Source organism: Euwallacea similis, chromosome 11 (genome assembly GCF_039881205.1).
Source record: "Euwallacea similis isolate ESF13 chromosome 11, ESF131.1, whole genome shotgun sequence".
Classification (NCBI taxonomy): domain Eukaryota; kingdom Metazoa; phylum Arthropoda; class Insecta; order Coleoptera; family Curculionidae; genus Euwallacea; species Euwallacea similis.
In genome coordinates, this window is record NC_089619.1 from 4180632 (window position 1) to 4200376 (window position 19745).

A 19745-nucleotide genomic window follows, 5' to 3' on the forward strand; every position below is an offset into this window, starting at 1 on the left:
GAAAGAGAAGAAGTTTAATCCGATGGATACCAACCCAACACTACATAGACACACAAGACCGCTTTGGTGCCAAGCTCACGTCTGGAAGCAGATTCTCTAATCCTCCATAACAAAAAAAAAACGCCTGGAATCCTATCCGACTCATATTGCCCATGAAAAAGTGCCTAAAGAGAGTTTAACTAAAGCCAATAAGAGTGACGCAAATGCGAAAGCTAAGAAATACAAAATCAATATATCAACTGATATTTACATCAATTGATTTGGCTTTTAATAGTATAATAATAATATTAATAGGTATAGCAAACTGAACATCACATCTTCAAGAATTTATCACTTAAGAATAAATATTTCATGTATATCTTATAATTCTTCTCTATTGGTAACTGATTTTTGACTAGATTTTCTTGGATTTGAGTTCAAACTTCTCCAAAATTTGGCTCTGTCTAAGAATAAACCTTTTCTTAGTCCTGGCATTTGAGCATGAATAAAATAGTACTCCATGTTGTCTGATGTTGTAGGGTGCCACCTTTCGGGGATTAAATCTGAAATCTTAGGAGTTGGATCCCTGAAACATAAACATAATACATGCAACATGAAACATGTAGTGAAATATTGTTTCGATGACACATACATTTAGTAAAATTTTAAATTTACTTTTGGAAGAAGTACCCATCGTGGAGTTTGCTGTTTTTAATTAATCAACATTACTAGTACGATATAAGAGTAACACACATTTGAAATACAGGGTGATTCAGAACTATGGGATTGAACTTCTAAAGATTATTCAGTGCAACGGTAGAAGATATTTGAGTCTAAGAACCCATGTCCGGAAATATCTCCCTACAGCGCTACAGTCTTACAATGTTCTAAAACAGTTATGTGCAAAAATGTGTTTTATTGAGCTTTAATACGTTTTATTTTAATTTGTTTGTACAAAATAAAACTAAAATATTTGTTCAAAATGTCTTCCTTGAACTTTATCAGTTCGGACAACATTGGATTGACAGAGGTGGTCCAGTTCCGTGGCCCCCTAAGTCACCCGATCTAACACCCTTAGATGTTTTCTGTAGGTATATATAAAGGCTTTGGTTTATGAAACGCGAGTAGAAACAGAGCAGGACCTCGAATAATTATTATATTTTTAGCCAAGTTCGCAGAACACTATGTACGTCGTTTAAACAGGTGCATTCAAGTTCAAGGATTACATTTTAAACAATTACTCTAGTGCTATTTTATACAAATAAATTAAAATGAAGCGTAGTAAAACTCGATAAAACACATTTTTACATGTAACTGTCTTAAAGCATCATAAGGCCTTAGCGCTTTAGGAATACATTTCCAGAAATAGGTTGTTATGCTCAAATGTCTCTTATTGTTTCACTGAGTAAGCCCTAGAAGTTTGATCCCATAGTTCTGAATTTCCCTGTATAAGTTTTGCTAACATTCTGGCTTTCATACAGCATACATATTATGAACATTTTCGTATAATGTAATGAACTTACCCTGTGAACGCGAAGTTAGAAAATAGAGTTGTAAAAAGAGTTGTCACACATTTGTCATCATCGCTCATTGACTTATCAGGGAATAAACTGTCAGCAACTGGGAAGAGATACTGAAGATCGTCTGCATGACATACACCTACAATCGTAGAAATAATACAAAGTGTCCGAAAAAAGACAGTCAAACTGGTAATCACAGATTCTAGTGAAGTAAATGTGATGAATCGTTTTTCAAGCATGGTTTATATAACAAAATGGCACTATTTTTGGTTGTAATATACTTGGTTAAAGTCCTGCTACAAAAAAAAACGGACACACTGTATGTACTCTCATTTGAATATAATATCACAAAAGGGGAAAAAGCTGGGCAGCAATATCCTTAAAAGTTCTACAATTATCACCCCCGTAGAAGATCTAGTAGAACAATAAAAATATTTTTATTAAGGAGACTTTTATATGCTTCTGGACATTCTCTTTATTATAGCTGGAATGGAGGCAACACATTACGGAAGTTTGCGATTCAAAGGAAGTATTGAAGAACTTTTCTGTAAGGTGTTGCGAATATGGAGAAAACCTAGTGTTGTGATGCATTTAAATTTTTATGTTGAATTTCAAAATTATCTCACCATAATCTATATCACCTCCACCAAATATCGTGGTAAAACTTGCTTCGCCCTTGTGTCCAAACAAATAGTAATAAACTGGTTGTTTGGTGTAATTCACGTGTAGTTGCACAGTTTCATCTGCGCAATTTAAAAACCATCCATCTGTGTACATCTAGAACATACAATTGCTCATTTTAAAATGATCTAAAGATATTACTATTATATTGATAATAATTATGTAAATTTGAATATTTTCCGCCCAGGCCCAATTGTACAAGTAAAGGTTAAGCCATAACGAACTTAATCTTTAGTTCGCCTGAGTCCTCCCATAAGGAATTGATTGCTGCCAAGTTAACTTCATTTGTGATAGCAATGTTGTTATTACTGAGAGGACTCCAGTGAGTTAAAGCTTAAGTTGAGTAAAGGTCCAACCGTAACAATCGAGCATCCTAGTAGAAGGTCACATTTCTGGTTCGTATTGGTCTAGCTGGTTCGCTACAAGGTTAGCGTGGTAGAGATATCGAAAGGTGCCAAAGAAATGAAGACATTAAAAATTGTTAAATGTTCATCCTTCAGACAGTAGAATTAACGTGACTTTATGACTAGAAGAGCATAAAACGTGATTGTTCAATCCATGATATAATAAAAAAAAAGGGTATGGATGAGTAGACCTTCGTTCCTATACAGGTTGTAACATATCATCATAGAGATATTTCAGAGGGCGAAAGTACTCTGCAAAATAATAAAAAATGCTAATAGACCTATGGTCAAAAACGCACCATTTTTGATATACAGGGTGACAAAATGCACATTTTTTCTCATATTTTGCGTTTTCTCACGTATGCCTTGAGTTAGCATTTTTTAAATTATTTTGTAGAGTATTATCGCCCCCTGAAATATCTCCATGACGATATGTTACACCCTATACATATAAAACTGTTGAGAATTCTGTGCCATAAACATGAAGAAGATTGTCGCTTACATTCACAAGCTGAGTTTTGTGTGACCAGTCTATTGTGTGTCCTCTGAAATAATAATCTTTAATTTGTCTGGTAGTTGACCCAACGTCCAAAGCGGTTTTATCGTACATTAGACTAATTGGGGCCAGTGTCTCGAAATTTCTATTCAAATCGTCCATAAGAGTTTTGTTATTCAGAACGGCTAAAAGATGAGACATTTACATATAGTTGGGTTCAGTTATAAAAAACCAAACCGAAGCGAGTTTCTGCCAAATCGATGCGAAAATCAAAAACTCTTTAAGAATGAATTGGCATCAAATTTTGTTCGTACGTATTTTTTTGTATATAACTAATAAATAAAATCTCTAAATAAGAAATGAGGATATCAAAAGTCGAGATCATAATACCTGCTGCTCTTAAAGCCCCATCCTCAGAGGTTATTCCGACTATCAAAGGAATTTCTGCACTTCTTCCGGATTTTATAATTTCTACGGGGTGTTCTGCTAAGAACGCACCTTCCAAATTCGGTTCAATTGTTGGTTTAAATGGTATCATTGGATCGAAATCCCATTCCTGGAAAATATAATTATCGAATTTAAGCGATTTCTCGCTCATCACAGCAGTCTACTAAGAGTGCTTATTAAAGTGTGATACTAAAACATACCATAAAAACTACGTCGTGTTTAACGATATCTAGGGCGTCTATTTTGCTTAAACATTTTATCATGTCTTTGCTTGAATCTGTTGGACAATCGAAGGATTTTGCTAATTTTTTTGCATTTTCCACTCCTTCGTTTTTAGGAGAGCAGGCCCAAATGCATAAAGAAGTACCGCTCATGGCGATAGCTTTGTGAAACAAATCTACAAAAAATTTACCATTTGTGATATTGTATTATACTATCTGCTAGAAATCAATATACGGAGTGTAACGTATCATCAAGGAGATATTTCAGGGGCGATAGTACTCTGCAAAATAATAAAAAATGCCAATCGACACACGGTCACAAACGCAGCATTTTCAACATACAGGGTGGCAAAGTTTTGCACTTTTTTCTCATGTATGTCTTGAGTCAAAATTTTCAAATTTCGTATATCTAATGTCTTTAAGCCCCTCTACAACAAAATATCAAAACCATCGGCAGCCATATATAGGGTGTAATTTTCTTTAATCATGTACTATTTTATGCTGTGTATATTTTTTTGGAACACCCTGTATGAACTCTAATGCCAAATATAAATTCCGCTTTCACTGCTTTAGCTTTTTGGTCTCTTGCAGTATTTTCGTATCTCTCACCTTTTTCGTAGAATTTGCAAAAATATCGATCGATGCAAATTAGAAATGTAAAGAAAGTATGTTAAAGAAAGAAATAGTAATCCGGCTCAGTTATCAACCATCTGAAGCAATTCGTAACGTTTAATCAAATTTCTTAAAATAAAAATAAATCTAATCGAAAACAAAATTATAGGACCCGTTGAAAATGGCCTTCTGTCTTTTGGAAAAATGTGAAATTTTACCACATTATATATCTAAAATGGTGCATTTTTAACCAGGGGTTTTTTAGTATTTTTTCTTATTTTGCAGAGTACTATCGCCCCCTGAAATATTTTCATAATGATATGTTACCCCCTGCGTAATATCAGTGTTTATGAAGTCCGAAGCAGTAGCAATTTACGAGTCTCATTTTCATAATAACAAAATTATTTAAATGGTAATGGAAAAACCCCACATTTTCTCATACTTTACTCACATGTGCCAAAGAACTAGAGAAATAATTAAGATTTCATAACATATTGCTTGGCGATTAAATAAAATGCAAACACAACAGTGCGTTATTCTTGCTGCTGCGGCTGGGAATTTAATTAATTGTGGTTTCAACAAGTGGATAATCCCCTCTTACATATTTAGCAGATAATCGGAATTAGATCATGTTTATAAATTTTTAATTTCCCAGTACCCCTGAGTAATAAGGTTTTTGCCAACGTAATTTCATAATGAGGTTCAAAACAATAATGCAGGCATTAAGCTGGTTACATAGTTAATAAGCAAATAAACTAATTCGCTTGAAGATTATTTTGTAACAAGCTTACGCAGCTACATACGTATTAAAATATCATAATTAGTCTGCCTTCTGTTTCAGAGATCGGAGTAAATTAGATTCAAATGGTGAATAATTTCTGCATAAGTTTACATACGACTTTGTATTTACAAATTGCAGGATAATTCGAAAGTTGTGCTGCTTAGCATTTTACTGAAAATATACAGGGTGGATCTTGTAATTGACCGCATGTCATCCACATGTTGTTTCCTCAAAAATATTATTTTTTGGCTGAATTTGTCTCATACGAATGTTGAAGGTTTTGACATACTTGCCTATAGCTCTAACAGTTTTTAAGATGTTCAACTAAAATTTTGACTTGAGAATATTCGCTTCGATTTACTCAACAGTAATGATGAAGGGCGAGGTATCGTAAATCATTTTTTTGTAGAGAAATTGTACGTTTGGCGAAAATTTTGCAAGAGACAAAAAAGTTTTAAAATATAGTCAGCTAGCGGTAGAGAAAAGTTTTAAGTCATTCGTACGGGGGGTTACAAAAATACGAGCTTTTATTTACGAATTACGTGCCATTTTTAATATTGTCACGCTTTAAAAAAGGACTCCGCTTACGTCAAAACACGCCAATTTATGTGGTAACTGTGGGTCCAAAATTAGGGAAAATCAATAACAGCGTTTAGCAATTATTTTGAAAAAACGATATTAATTTTAGAACTTTAGCGGGCCCCAGTGGCTCAACAAAGCAACATTGGATATAGGTAAGTTTGCCTAAAACCCCTTATTTGTGATTAAACGTGGTACGGTACAGTCACGTCAGAGACACCCTATATTTAGCAAACGTTTCTTTAGGCAAAATTTCTCTTCCACTTCATGTTTTAATTGCCCATCCATATCTTTCTTCTCCTTCTCCCCCTCCTGGCCTCTTTGTGATAATTGATTTTCCTTCATCTCGTTGACCTTATTCCCTTTTCTGCTTGCAGGCTGTTTACCAAAATTCTTTGTTTGTATTAGAAAATTCCTGACAGGATAACGTCTACTTTGTCCTTTAAGGATTCTAAGGGTTCCGACTCAGATGGGTTCATAACTTTCTGAAAGTATAAAATTTGGTATCGCCGGCCACTCCCCAAGCCCGACAGAGTCGTACACTAATCTGAAACCGAAGCTTAAGGAGCAAGAAAAACTTGAGACAACTATTAGATAAATAACGTCAAATAATTTGTTGCCTTGAAATTAAAATTTCTTCTTTCTAAACGGACTCTAATCTTGTCCCACTTGATCATAAAAAATGTTAAAAATGTTGAACCAAATATGAGACTTCGCATGGGATTTTGAGTAGTTCTTGTTTTGAGGTTGCTATTTTCATGACAAGAAGACACGATTTTTCCTTTTTCCAAGTTCTTTACTATTTGAGAGTTGAATACGTTTTCAACATCCACTATTACCGAGGCTGCCACATTTCAACCATCTTCAAGGAATGTCAAGATCAGAGACGCAGCAAGCTCAGAACGGACTTTCAAGTTGGTATAAAATCATTGATTTCATGGAGAAATTACCAATGAAATACTAACTAGATATACAGCAATTTCAGTAGTATTTACTGGTACCAAGGCTTAGTATATTTTTGAAATGCACTCGTCCGACGTGATGCCTTGATTTAGAGATACCAATTATGTTACAAATAGTTCGTCAATAATTATCATGGTTAGCAAGTAAAAAAGCAAAACATATCTATCTTGATGGATTAAGCAACAGCCTTAACTAATTTGGTACCAAGTAGGTGAGCAGCAACTTAATTGGCCTTGCATTTACGGTTGATCTATTAATATAGCAATATGCCTGCCTAATTGCTTTAGATCCATTAACATTCTTCTGATATTTTCTATTCTACTGATATTCAAGGGTTTTACAATTTATTCATGCATATTTACTATCCTAAACTGGCGATTTAATTTTTATTTATGTCGACTAGGAAACGTTTTACTAGTTAAACGCTCATGCAGGAATATTTTTATTAACCTGTACTAACCTGAACTAATGAATTAAAATATCTGAAATAAATGTATTGTCATAAAAATATATTCATAGACGACGCCGACGTAGGTACTTGATGAATTATTCAAAAACATTTTCTGTTAACTTGATTACTAATACGTTTGCGTCACGTCTAGAAAATCGAGAAATAATGGCCAACTTTAACGCTCAATTTTTCAAATGTTTTACTTTAATGTATAGTTTCGTTGTAGGCAGCCAAATCAACATTAACGGTATTGTCCTCTTACTTGACACTTAGCCAACCAAGAGAGATAGGCTATAAAAAATTAAGTTCTTGTCATTGGTCTTTCTACTTCATGTCATGGTCTGTCAGTGTGACCGAGATTGAATTTTTTAAATAACAAGGTACTCTTCGTGAATGGCGGGTTTCGTTCAAATATTTCTGGGATGTGTGATTTAAGGTGAGAAATCTCACTGTATCAAACTTTCTTTTTACATGAAAATTCCGAGATACTTTGTTTATGTTAAATCGAAAAATTATGTTTTCTTTCAGAACCGTGAGCGACATCTGCAATTAGCTGAAAAATATTTTAACCACCTCGTGTGTTAATGAGTGATTAACACATAGGCTGAGTAACTATTATACATATTACGATAACAGTCTCTATGTTAACACTCAACAAAGAAAACGGAGAGCAAGATGGCCTTCAGAAATGCTTATAAACATTAAATAGAAAAAGTCTAATAGAATTGGGTGCTCATGAGCGGCCCTAAATATGTACATATATGCACATATGTTGAAAATATTTCTTCTTTTATGTAATTTTGCATATCTTATTTGCTTAATTGCCCAGTCATTCTCAGCACCTACCTCAAGTAAACTTCAATAAAAAATTAAGTGATACAGCTAATGAAGCGAGGAACGCTACATAACGCAAATAAACAATTATTGCACCATCTTCTTTAGAAATTCCTGTTAAGAAATATTAATCAGCTTAGGAATTATTTTCTTTTCATATCTGGATGACCTTTTCGAAATAAAATAAAATGATATGATTTTTATAAGTCCCAAATTGCATCAGCTTCATTAATTTTTACCTCGGCTCATTGGTGATAACATGTGATAGTGGACACTGGCCCCTCCAGCTGATTCGCCAAAGAGGGTTACGCTTTTGGGATCTCCGCCGAAATATTTAATATTCTTTTGAACCCACTTGAGACCCAGATTCTGATCCTTAAGGCCATTATTTCCTGGAACTACTTCATCGCCAGTGGTCAGAAAGCCCAAGGCTCCTATAATATTGCAGAGAGCAAATTAGGTATTTGAAGAGTTTAAATATATTAAGTTTAATAAAAGAGAAATGTGCCGAGGAAATTGAAATTGCATGCAAATCTAAGACAAATATACAGGCAGTCAGAAATTTATATCTTGAAAACGGAAAAGACGCGAACTTTGCCAAATTGGGATAAATGCGCGTGTTTGACTGATATAAATTATTTTAATGAGTTTAAATATTTGTCGAAATTCGCAAAATTGCAAAAACTCCCGTGGGGTTGTGTGAAAAACTAAACATTCCAATTTCGGTTTTTGGACAATATCTAAAAATTAAAGGAAAAAATACTTGTCCTGCAATTTCTGCACGTTACCTGCTAACTAAATCTGACACGAGATTTGGTTGAACCCTTTATATAAATTATTTTCAATGTAAAAGTTACAATGTATTTTTATTGTGCAATTCTATTGCAAATTCGCTATTGGATAACTCACCTAACCGATAATTCAATACAACTAGAATAACATCTCTCTCTAGTAGAACATCAGGGCCATACCAATGTGTATTTCCACTTCCGCATAACCATCCTCCACCATGGAAGAAAACCATGACTGGTAAGGAAGAACTTTGAGAACTTTTAACTTTGGAAGCTACCTAAAATTCGAAATTTAAACATATTGATGGTTTACATGTACGAAAACCTTGTAAAAGCTCAAGGCTAAGAAGTAAGTAATTTTCAAATCCAAAGACAAGTCAGCGAAACGCCATCAATATTCATGCAGAAAAAATTACTTAAATAATAATTGCTACTTGCACTTAAATGATCAAAAAGAAGACTCAAAGCTCATAATTGAAGCAATTAAATGGTCTTATTGATGTTGCAATACTTCCGGGACTTGAGCTCGACTACATATTTTTATTTAATTTTTATACATATAATGCAGGATAGAAGGATATTGCATACATGAAAAATTATTTAAAATTCTTATTAGGCAGTTTTAAGACCGTTCTTATGAAACATTTAATTTCCGTTAAAATAAAATTTGGCAAGACGACTTTCTTTAACTACTTATGATTCGGCTCAGTTATCAACTATATTGAAGCAATTCATAACATTTAATTAAATTTCTTTAAATAGAAATAAATTTAAACGGAAAAAAATTGTTAAAAATGTGCAACCCTGTATATCGAAAATGGTGCTTTTGTGACCATGGGTCTATTAGCATTTTTGCATTATTTTGCAAAGTACTATCTCTCCCTGAAATATTTTCATGATGGTATGTTACACCCCGTATACATATCTTTGAAAATCTAATAGCATAATTTAAATTTACCCTCACAATGAGATTTAGATAATGAATTTTATACGTTTATTCTTCAGCGTTATATCTTCAGAAGAAAAAATTCTATTTTCATCAAAACATCGCTCATTACCTTTGGAACATAAACATTCAGATACAAGCAATCTTCCTCTCCTTCAAATATTTCAGATCTTCTGTAGATATCTCTTTGGGGACACACCGAGTGAACTTGGGTAGCGTTTAAAATTCCTTGCCAGCCACCAAACGGAACAGGAGGCTGAAACAAACAAAAAATTCATTTTCCATTTTGGTAATTATTAAAGTTGTAATTATTTTCATGACAAGGGAGAAATGTCCATTTTTGGTCCGCGGAATTTAGTATGCTGGCGTAGTCCCTTGGGAGATAAAGCGGAATTTTTTCCTACGAATGAGGGAAGAAAATCTCAGTTATCTGCACTGAAAGTTGAAAAATGATTTTAATTTTAAAGTGGGAAGCGAGATATGTATGTCTGTAAAGCAATGGTTTGTCCTTAAAATTTTATAGTCTCAGCATGTTTGTGTATATTGAGATGGAATGGCCTTCCACATTTAACATAACCGTTTTTCTCCTGGGATTTCTCATCAACATGTAACAGAATATTTCTTCCCTCCTTTTTGAAACACCTATAGGCCTCTGGGTTTTTGAAAAATCAATTTGTAAATTACAGACCCTTCAGATTCCAGCAAAGAAGGTGTTAAACCTTATGAAACCTAGAGGTGCAACACTTTCCTGGGAGTTCTTATAAACGTGTAGACGTCATGTCTTTAACTTTTTTCTGGAATTTTCTGGAGTATCGACTTGGAAAGTTCAAACTCTGAAAGTCGAAAGAATTTTGCGCTTTTTAAGCCGTTCCAAGCGGAGTCTAATAGGTCCTCCACTGTATTCCAGAAAATCGATAGGAAAATTTCAGACTTAATAAAAGTTTCCTTGTACTTTTATGTATTATTTAAGCCAGTGGCAAGTGTATATTTTCTCAAGTTTTTATTAAGGCGTTAACGTCTTCTTTCTCTCAACTTTTATCATTTTTGAAACTTTGTTCAATGTAGCTTTAATCTCTAGAAAATCGACTTATAAATTTTAGTTTTAACAGAAAAATCTTCCTGCTTTTACGTACATTTTGATATGTTTGATAGAATCAGAGTTTTTAAATATAACGTACGTGCGAAACATTTTTTACGCCATTAACAATGGATAAAAAAATGTAAAATACTTATAGTTTCTTGTGAAATATTGCGGCAATAAAACGGATAACGCAGTGCCAAGGTCCTGGAAAAGTGGCCATAAAATAAATAAACCCTGTGTATTATGCGCTTTACAAACAATATACATTTAAAGATTATTAAAAAAAACTCAAGATAAGACTTCAGTAATTCTACTTTCATCGGCATATAGCAAAAATATGTGTATGTATACTTTTTCTCTAATCAACATGATCAGTGTTGCTAATCAGTCAGACAGATACCCTACAAGTATAAAATGAAAGTAATCTAAAACTTTTGCTACTGACAGAAGAGCTTCTAAAATCAACATTACCACCAATTCATTTTTAATTATAATCCCATGCAGACAAAGTTCTCAATGAAATTACTTTTTTCAAAATTTCATCTGTTCTGAGTCACTTAAAGGCACTCGAATATTAAGCAAGATGCAGAACAAAAAGGACACGATAGATGGCGCTTGGAGAACTTTTTCCCGCAGGTCCAAAATACTTGTCGTTGACATTGCCTATCTCTGCCCGAGTCTTTTTATTGGGGGGATTCAATGGATTTTAAATGCATGTCATAGGACCATATTTCCAGATTGACACCAATATTTCGCAAAAATATTAATTAGAAATTAAAAAATCGCGTAGTTATGGTCGCTCCACTTTGAGGTAAATGTGTTTCTGGAAACTTAGTAACTTGATAAAATAATGTTAATTACAATCCTTGAAAATATGAGTGTTAACAAGTTCATAGTACATTTCTTAAGGTTATTAAGGGTCCAGTTGTAATCATCTTATTTCTGCATCTTAGTCTTGCACGATTTTACGTTAAAAGTGAAGAGTCGCTAACGGTCCTTTAATACCGATGTAACATAACATTAAAATACACACATCGCAAATGTCTAGGGATATTATTTTGTAACGTATTTTCTTAAAGTTAAAAATAATAAATTGTGGCTCTTAATATGAAATGAAATAATTTCAAGCCAAAGAAAGGTTTCAAGAAATAATGGTCCCTTTGAGAACCGCCATCAACTGTGTTTGAATGCCTACGTGAAGCATGGAGAACTATCCCTCAAGATTTATTGGATAATTTAATTTTAAGTATGCCCAGCAGGTGTCAGGCAGTAGTGAATGCCAGAGGGGCACACACGAGATATTCATTTTAATTTCTTAATTTTTTTTGCAATGTTTCAAAAGAACATTGCTTGAATAATTTTTATATGAAAGAAACTTATCTTTTGTTTCGTCCTGTTTTTCTTTTGGGCACTAATAAATCTAAATTTTCTTATTGCAAATAAAAAAGGAATAAACATCTTTATTAATGTATTAAAGATAATCAGTTTCATAATTGTTAATTATTAATTTTTTTAACATATAAAATATCCCTAGATATTTGCGATGTGTATAAATAAAGAAAACCCTTTTTTATTGAGCTTTTCTAATTATTTTACAGGTTTTGGCAAAATACTAAATAACCGTATATCATCATTGTATAGCATAAAATAACTATTGTTGATTATCAGTACTCTAAAATAAGGCTAAGGCTAAGCGGTGATAGAAGAAAGTGACTCTACCTACCTTAAATCGTAGGTCACCAACCGGTGGTTTAGCGAAAGGTATTCCCAAAAATGCCGAAATTTCCCTTCCTTGTCTTGTTTTCAGATATTTCCCTCTAATTTTCCCATCTTCACAATTCACCACCAGTCCCGAACAATCGACACAGTCATCTGTAGAAGCCCATTTTAATGTGGATATCGCAATGAATAAGGCAACAATCAATATGTATTTCATGGTTCTACGAAGACCTACTTTCAACTTATGTTAGCTTTATACAAATCAAATTGTAAAAATATTATTATGGCCAGTAAATGTTAGCTTAGACTTTAAAACGCTCTGTATGTCAAGAAAGTTATTATATACCTACTATATACTTGAATTAGAATTACTACAGAATTGTTATTGGTGGGAATGAGAGAGTTTTTGCAAGCAACAATTGCATTTACTTTCAAGAGGTCTGAAGATGGCAAATGAGATAGAAAATCCATTATGTGAAGGTAAGCTCATCTGAAATTGCATAACAAATATTCATCATTGATTTTATGTGATAGCTAACCGTATTAATGCGATATGAACGAGCGCTAAACGCATTTTTTTCAATTCGAACTGCAATTGAAGCCCTTAGTGCAACATAACAGTCAACAAACTAACCACGCGAAGTTTTATTGATGAAAAGTGCTGCTGCATTTCCAAATAGCCTGAACTAACCATTTTTTGTAGAGGAGGAAGAAACCTCCCCTCTTCACCCTGCATCGCCCCTGAACAGGCGACCAGTACTACTTCAGGGGAACCTGAATCTGAATTAACCAAAAGCGCATAACGAGTTACTTGAATATTTCTTGATCTATATTATTTCCTTACTTTAGAAGTTAGCATAAATATGGTACAATGAAATAAAATGGGTGTATAAGAGACGATTAAATATTTATGTAAAATGAAAAAACGAGTTTTTATGGATACGATAATTCACACGGGGACATAAACATCAAAGAAAAAATATCTAAATGGGAAATATTAATGTTTGAACTTAATCATTTCCAAGAATTTGTACCGGTTGTTTAAAATTGAAGATATGGTGGAACGTTATGTTCTGGATTTACCTAAGTTGAATACCTATATGCCTACCTAATAAAGATTCTCGAGAGAATTTCTTTAACTTAGAAGTCATGTAATGATAATAGAGAATACTGATAGATACCATTCAGATAATCTCAAAAAGCTCTTAGAATGTGTGGATCATTCTGCATATTGGGCAATTATTTAATTTTAACAATGCGTCGTCAGTCTTTGCTTTATAGATGATAGTTTGGTGATCGTTATGGATGTTAATGGCCTGCGAGTGTCAGAGATGATGTCCATTAAAAACTCTATTTACGGAATGTTCCGAAAAAGTTGTGCCAAACTTAAGGAGGTTATAAGGAACATCGCGGTGAACAATTCTTGCATAGGAACCCCTAGTGAATAATAAGCCGTTTTGGCTCTAGAATAATTTTTGTTCAAAAGGCTTCGAGATTTAACTTAAGAGAATAAAATAAAAACAAACAAAATTCACATTTTTTTCTCTCCTCTGTTTTATTAAAGATGTTTATTGAAACGTTCCTATGGAGATACTAGACAGAATGTGGTTCCAGCATGACGGTGCATCTGTACATTTTGCCCGTCCTATGCAGGACCATCTAGCCCTACATTTTTATGGGCGATGAATCGGAAGAGGCGGGTTCGTCAGATAACCAGCGTGAAGTCCCGATTTAAGCCTATTGGATTTTTCCCTCTAAAGTTATATCAAGTCGTTGGTGTATAAAACTCCTGTAGCTAACCAAGAGAAACTGTTGGAAAAATTGATGACATCTTCTCTTTTCGTGCAGCAAGATTCCCATATCTTACAACGGGTGAACGATTCAATGGTTCAAAGAACAAATTTATGTAACCAAGTTGAGGGTTGGCATTTTGAATTTTGATTCTATTTTTTTTGTCTCATCTTAAAGCATACTAGCAAGGGAAGCAGGAACCTAAAGTAAATAAAGACCTAACATACTCGGAGTAATGGTGCTAAATATCATCTCAAAGTCGGTAATAGATAGGCGTATAATTTCCATGTCACCCATCATCTTGTTCTTTACAGAATGGCGAATATAATAGTACTATTGTTGCTATTCATTTACAATACATTCATTAACAAATTTTCTATTGAGTCTACCACTATCACACTGAAAGATTAAGGAATAACATCTAACGAACAATGAATTTTGTGTTCATTTTCAAACGGCTCACACAAACCTGCTGGCTCATGGTATTCAAACGTCTGAAATATGCTTTTAACAAGTGGTATTAAAACCGTATACACTTAAGACATAGAAAATAGGTGTAGAATTTCTAAAATTTAACTCAAGGCATACATGAGAAACACGCAAAATATGAGGAAAAATATAAAACTTTGCCACCCTGTATATCGAAAATGGTGCGTTTTTGATCACGGGTCTATTAGCATTTTTTAAAATAATTTTACAGAATACTATCACTCCTTCAATTATCTCCATGATGGAACGCAACTCAATGTTATACCCTATATAATTTCTGTACATCTTACTAAATATCCTCCGCTTCGTTTTACATAGTTCTAATGTCTCTAGGTTCCTCCACAAGTTATATATATTTTAGAAACTTTTAGGGATTTAGGAATTAATATAATATACTAAATATCTCAACAATTGCAAAAACTGCAAAGAAAAAACAAACACAAATTTTAAGTATAAGACTCTGGATGTTTGTTACAATGCTTTTTTTAATGATGTTTATTTACATGATCGTCTTATTTAGTAACTTTCTAGCATCCCCTGAAACGGTGTAAGTTAAAATTGGAGCACCTCGTATACAGACTGATCCTCTAAGCGTTTCTTTAATATTATTGTTATTGATGATTTTACAACTTTAACCGTAGCAAATATAAGGAGTTGCGTTCAGAAAATGAAATGTTTTTAAAAGAATCGTGAATAGACGGGTTTTAGAAAGAAACTTAATTGAATTGTTTGTTTTAGAATGGTTTTTAAATTTAACAAGTCCATTGTGTAAAGGACTGTCCCCATAATTTTTCTCTTACACATTTTTAGATTAATCGTAAGTAATATAACAAGTAGATATTTTAGGGCTATATGCACGAATGCAATTTTGGATGCACGTAGCGCATGAATACCTTTTTTTCTGAACCAGCTTTCATGAATGTACATTGGTCTAAAGCTGCCTAGAACTTTCGGTATACATTGTTATAAATTTAATTATATACAGGGAGATTCAGAACTACAGGATTAAACTTCTAGGGATTATTCAGTGTAACAACAATAGAAGACATTTGAGTATAAGAACCTAAGTTCGGAAATGCTTCCCTAAGGCGCTAAGGCGCTACAACATACGTGGTTTCTGCGGTTTTGGTTAAAGTTTAATAATCACTTTGAAGGACTTCACATGCCGTAGTAATTCGTGCAACCAGGTTTTGCTTTGTTTCCACTGGCGTTTCATAAACCAGAAACGTTATATGTCCCCACAGAAAGAAATCTAAAGGTGTTAGATCGGGTGACTTAAGGGGCCACGGAACTGGACCACCTCTGCCGATCGATTATTGTCCGTTACTAACGAAGTTCTCGTTATTGCAACACTGAACGTCAACCCTCAATGTTACATTATGAAAAACGGCAAACTGAACATAAGTATGAAATATTTTCTGTATGATCTTCAGAAAATTACAAATCAATTTTAATCAATGCCAACAATCAACAAACCACCGTAGGTACTGTTCTTCCAATTTTGTTATTAACTGTTAATTAATCGCAATTACCACAGAAACAGCTAAGTTATTTTAACCTTTATAAATTCTGTTTTAAGCCACTCTATGAGCTTGAACGCCATTCACCTTGCATTCGCCTTTGTTTTTCCATTAGGATTTTAGGTAGCAATTTTCGCTCCGGAGTCATTAGATATTTCACATGAGTTATTCCTATGTTATTATGAATGTCAGCGTGCCTTGTTGTAACTCTTTGTCTGATGGAATTAATTAAAAAGTTTTCTAAACTTCACACCACGCCCTATGCCGACTAGAGTAATTTTTAGGGATGAAGAGTTTAGGTGTCAGTGAAATTTACCATGAATGAGCTTGATGATTTATAACATCACAGTTGTTGTTCACAGCAATTATTATGATATTATCTGAAACTAGACATGTGTTTTTGTACTCGTTCGGACTCAAACGGTGCCATTATATTTATGACAAAAAATTATTACATTATTTATGTAACAATTTTTTACCACATAACTAGCAGCCTGTGAAATTAAACAATCAAACTTTGTGACGAGTAAGCATCACTATCATTCAGTCAAGGAAATTGTCCAGTAAACTTAAAAGACCAACTCAGATTAGTGTCAAGACCAGTCTTTCAATAATACCTTATTAAATAACTTTGCTATATTGATGATTTACTTTCTCTTTCATTTTGCTTAGTGAATACGTATAATGCGGTCTAAAGAGACATGTGATAGGAATATCAATAACAGTGAGGTAAAAGAGGAGGTCTCAAAATTGAGAATATGTTTGGCTCAAATAGTGGCAGTGAACGTGAAAAATGTGTTGTTGGTAGTATATGGGTTGACCCTGGGGATGCCCACTATGCTTATACCCAATTTGACTGGAAGCGACAAAGACGAACCTATAGTTTTAGATAATGACGGAGTTTCGTGGCTTGGTAAGTATCCATTGGATTAAAGTTCAATAGGCAGCTCGTACAAAAAATAATCTTCAAGGTCTCAGTCAATGCATGTGTCAACAACCATTTCCGTTATTAAACACCTTCATTAATGCACTTTTTGGTTAAGTATCTATTAATCCACGGACACAACTGACACTATGTAATAAAACTCTTTGCCGTTTCGCTTGTATTCAAAAAAATCAGCCACCAAAAAAATAGCTATTAAATCGCTATGATATTTAAATATGGTTGTAAATTTCAAAAATTTATCTCAAGACATACGTGAAGAAAATCAAAATATGAAATTTTGCCACCGTGTATGTCGAAAATGGTGCGTTTTTCGCCACGGATCTATTAGAATTTTTTTATTACTTTGCAAAGTACCATCTGAAATATCTCGATAATGTGTTACACCCTGTACCCTCTTAGTCGTGCTAGTAGATGTTGATTCTCATAATTCAGATGTAATTACTGAATTGAAGTTTTGTTACCCCCAAGTGCTTCACATCGTTTTTCAGTTTAGTTTGAGCGATGCATTGCAAATTTTTTGTTTATTTACATATTTCGATTTGGTACTTTCAACGACGAACTGCAGAGGCGAAAGCGGCCTTAAAGTACAATATTTAATCTTCCTTTGAATATTTCAGGTTCCCTAAATTTCCTTAGCGTCCCAATCGGTTGTTTAATATCAGGAACCATGGCAAGTACACTTGGAAGAATCCGCTCTATGCAGATCATCTGCATTCTATTCTTCGGAGCCTTCTTACTCTATTACTTCGCGTCTCAATCTTGGCACATTTTCTTCGCTTTATTTTTAACAGGATTTTCGGGTGGACTTCTAGAGGCACCGGTAAGACTCTCTATCATTTAACTAAACTTAAATTCAATTCAATTATTACAGACATTGATTTACACAGTAGAAATCACTGATGCCAATCTGCGAGGCGCGTTATGCTCGACTTCAACTGCCGCCATCGCAATAGGAGTTATGGTCTCTTTTATTCTTGGAACAGTGTTTCCCTGGAGGATTATGGCGATTATTAACGGCTCGATACCCATTACTGAATTGGTACTCCTCATGTTCATCCCAGAGTCGCCTTATTGGCTAATCTCCAGGAAGGAATTTCAAAGGGCTAGGGAGAACTTGGCATGGCTAAGAGGGTGGTGCGGTTTAGCCAATATTGAGGAAGAATTTCAAAACATCTGTAACAGATTAGATGCCGAACAGCTGCAGGCATCCATGGAAAAATGCAGTTTAAATTTTTTGAAGGAGTACTGTAAACCGACCTTTATTAAGCCATATCTGATGATCTGTGTTACCTTTGTGTTGGCCAACTTTGGTACTCCGCAAATCAATGTTTATGCAGTTAAGCTATTTGAGCTCCTTAAAGTTTCTATCAATTCTTACTACGCGACTATTTTGGTGGGGGTTGCTGAAATATTAGGCAGCATTTTGCTGATAATTTTGGTAAAGCCCATGGGGAAGAGAAGGCTCAGCTTTACCACTCAATTAGGAATTTCGATTGGATTCTTGATTACTGGAATCTACGCCTATAACATAGGAGTGTTAAATTTCGAAACAACGGCAGTAGGGAATTCTGACTATAGCTGGATACCTCTGTTCAGCATCCCTTCTATAGCCTTTTTTAGTTACCTCATGACGTTTACGTTGCCTTGGATCATCATGGGCGAGGTATATCCTAGTGATATTCGGGATAATGCCTCGGGAATATCTGCAGCAACCGGTTACATTATAGCTTTCATCTCCAACAAGTGTCTGCTTAGCTTAGTGGAGGGAATAACCCTCCCAGGGGTCTTGTGGTTGTACAGTGTTGTAGCATTTCTAGGGATATTTGTATTATATTTAATATTACCGGAAACCGAGGGAAAATCTTTGTTTGAAATTACCGAGCATTACGCAGGGCGTGCAAAACTGGACAATAAAGTAGGGAAGAAAGCCTCAAAGTTAACTCATGATATTGCGAATAATGTTATTCGTGAAAGAATTGCTAATAAAGGTTTTGATGAGTACTGACAAGACGGAATTTTGATTGAAAAATTTTTATTTGCTTCGACTACCCTTTTTTTTGGAAGAGTATGTGGTTCCATAATTTTGCATTAGCAACTAGAAAATCGGACACATAAAAAAATGTAGCATTTTTTAACTCCAACGCCCCCCGTGCAGCACGCCTCTGACGGAATATTTTCCATTCAGCCACATCTGTAAATTAAGGCTTAAAAGGTATAAGATCATACCAAATTTCATAAAGTTATCTTGTACCGTTTTGGGAATATTTCAAAATAATCATCATCAGAGTTATGTCTTTAAAGAAACATAGCTCGTTAAAGAAGCATTTTTCGACATATATTTATATAGTTTTGGTGTTATTTTTGGACGTAATTTACACTGTTTAAGTATGACGCTTTAATTTGGAGAGATCCTGTACATACGGTGAAATCATACTGAGTTTGACTTCAAGTACAACCCGAGATCCATGCGACGCAAAATTGGAAATTATACGAA

General features: G+C 34.1%; 2 protein-coding genes across 2 annotated transcripts; one reads left to right on the forward strand and one right to left on the reverse strand.

The window, feature by feature from the left end:
* Positions 1-289: 289 nt before the first annotated feature.
* LOC136412252 (venom carboxylesterase-6-like) lies at positions 290-12836 on the reverse strand. The gene is made up of 10 exons (XM_066395267.1): positions 12510-12836; positions 9818-9961; positions 8878-9037; positions 8208-8402; positions 3728-3924; positions 3471-3636; positions 3087-3265; positions 2126-2276; positions 1503-1638; positions 290-565 (listed from the first exon to the last, which is right to left on the reverse strand). The coding sequence occupies exons 1-10, from the start codon at positions 12720-12722 to the stop codon at positions 361-363; spliced, it is 1746 nt and encodes a 581-aa protein (XP_066251364.1). The 5' UTR covers positions 12723-12836; the 3' UTR covers positions 290-360.
* A 4033-nt stretch (positions 12837-16869) lies between these two features.
* On the forward strand, positions 16870-19256 carry LOC136412024 (facilitated trehalose transporter Tret1-2 homolog). The gene is made up of 3 exons (XM_066394877.1): positions 16870-17218; positions 17869-18071; positions 18123-19256. The coding sequence occupies exons 1-3, from the start codon at positions 16990-16992 to the stop codon at positions 19254-19256; spliced, it is 1566 nt and encodes a 521-aa protein (XP_066250974.1). The 5' UTR covers positions 16870-16989.
* Positions 19257-19745: the final 489 nt, after the last annotated feature.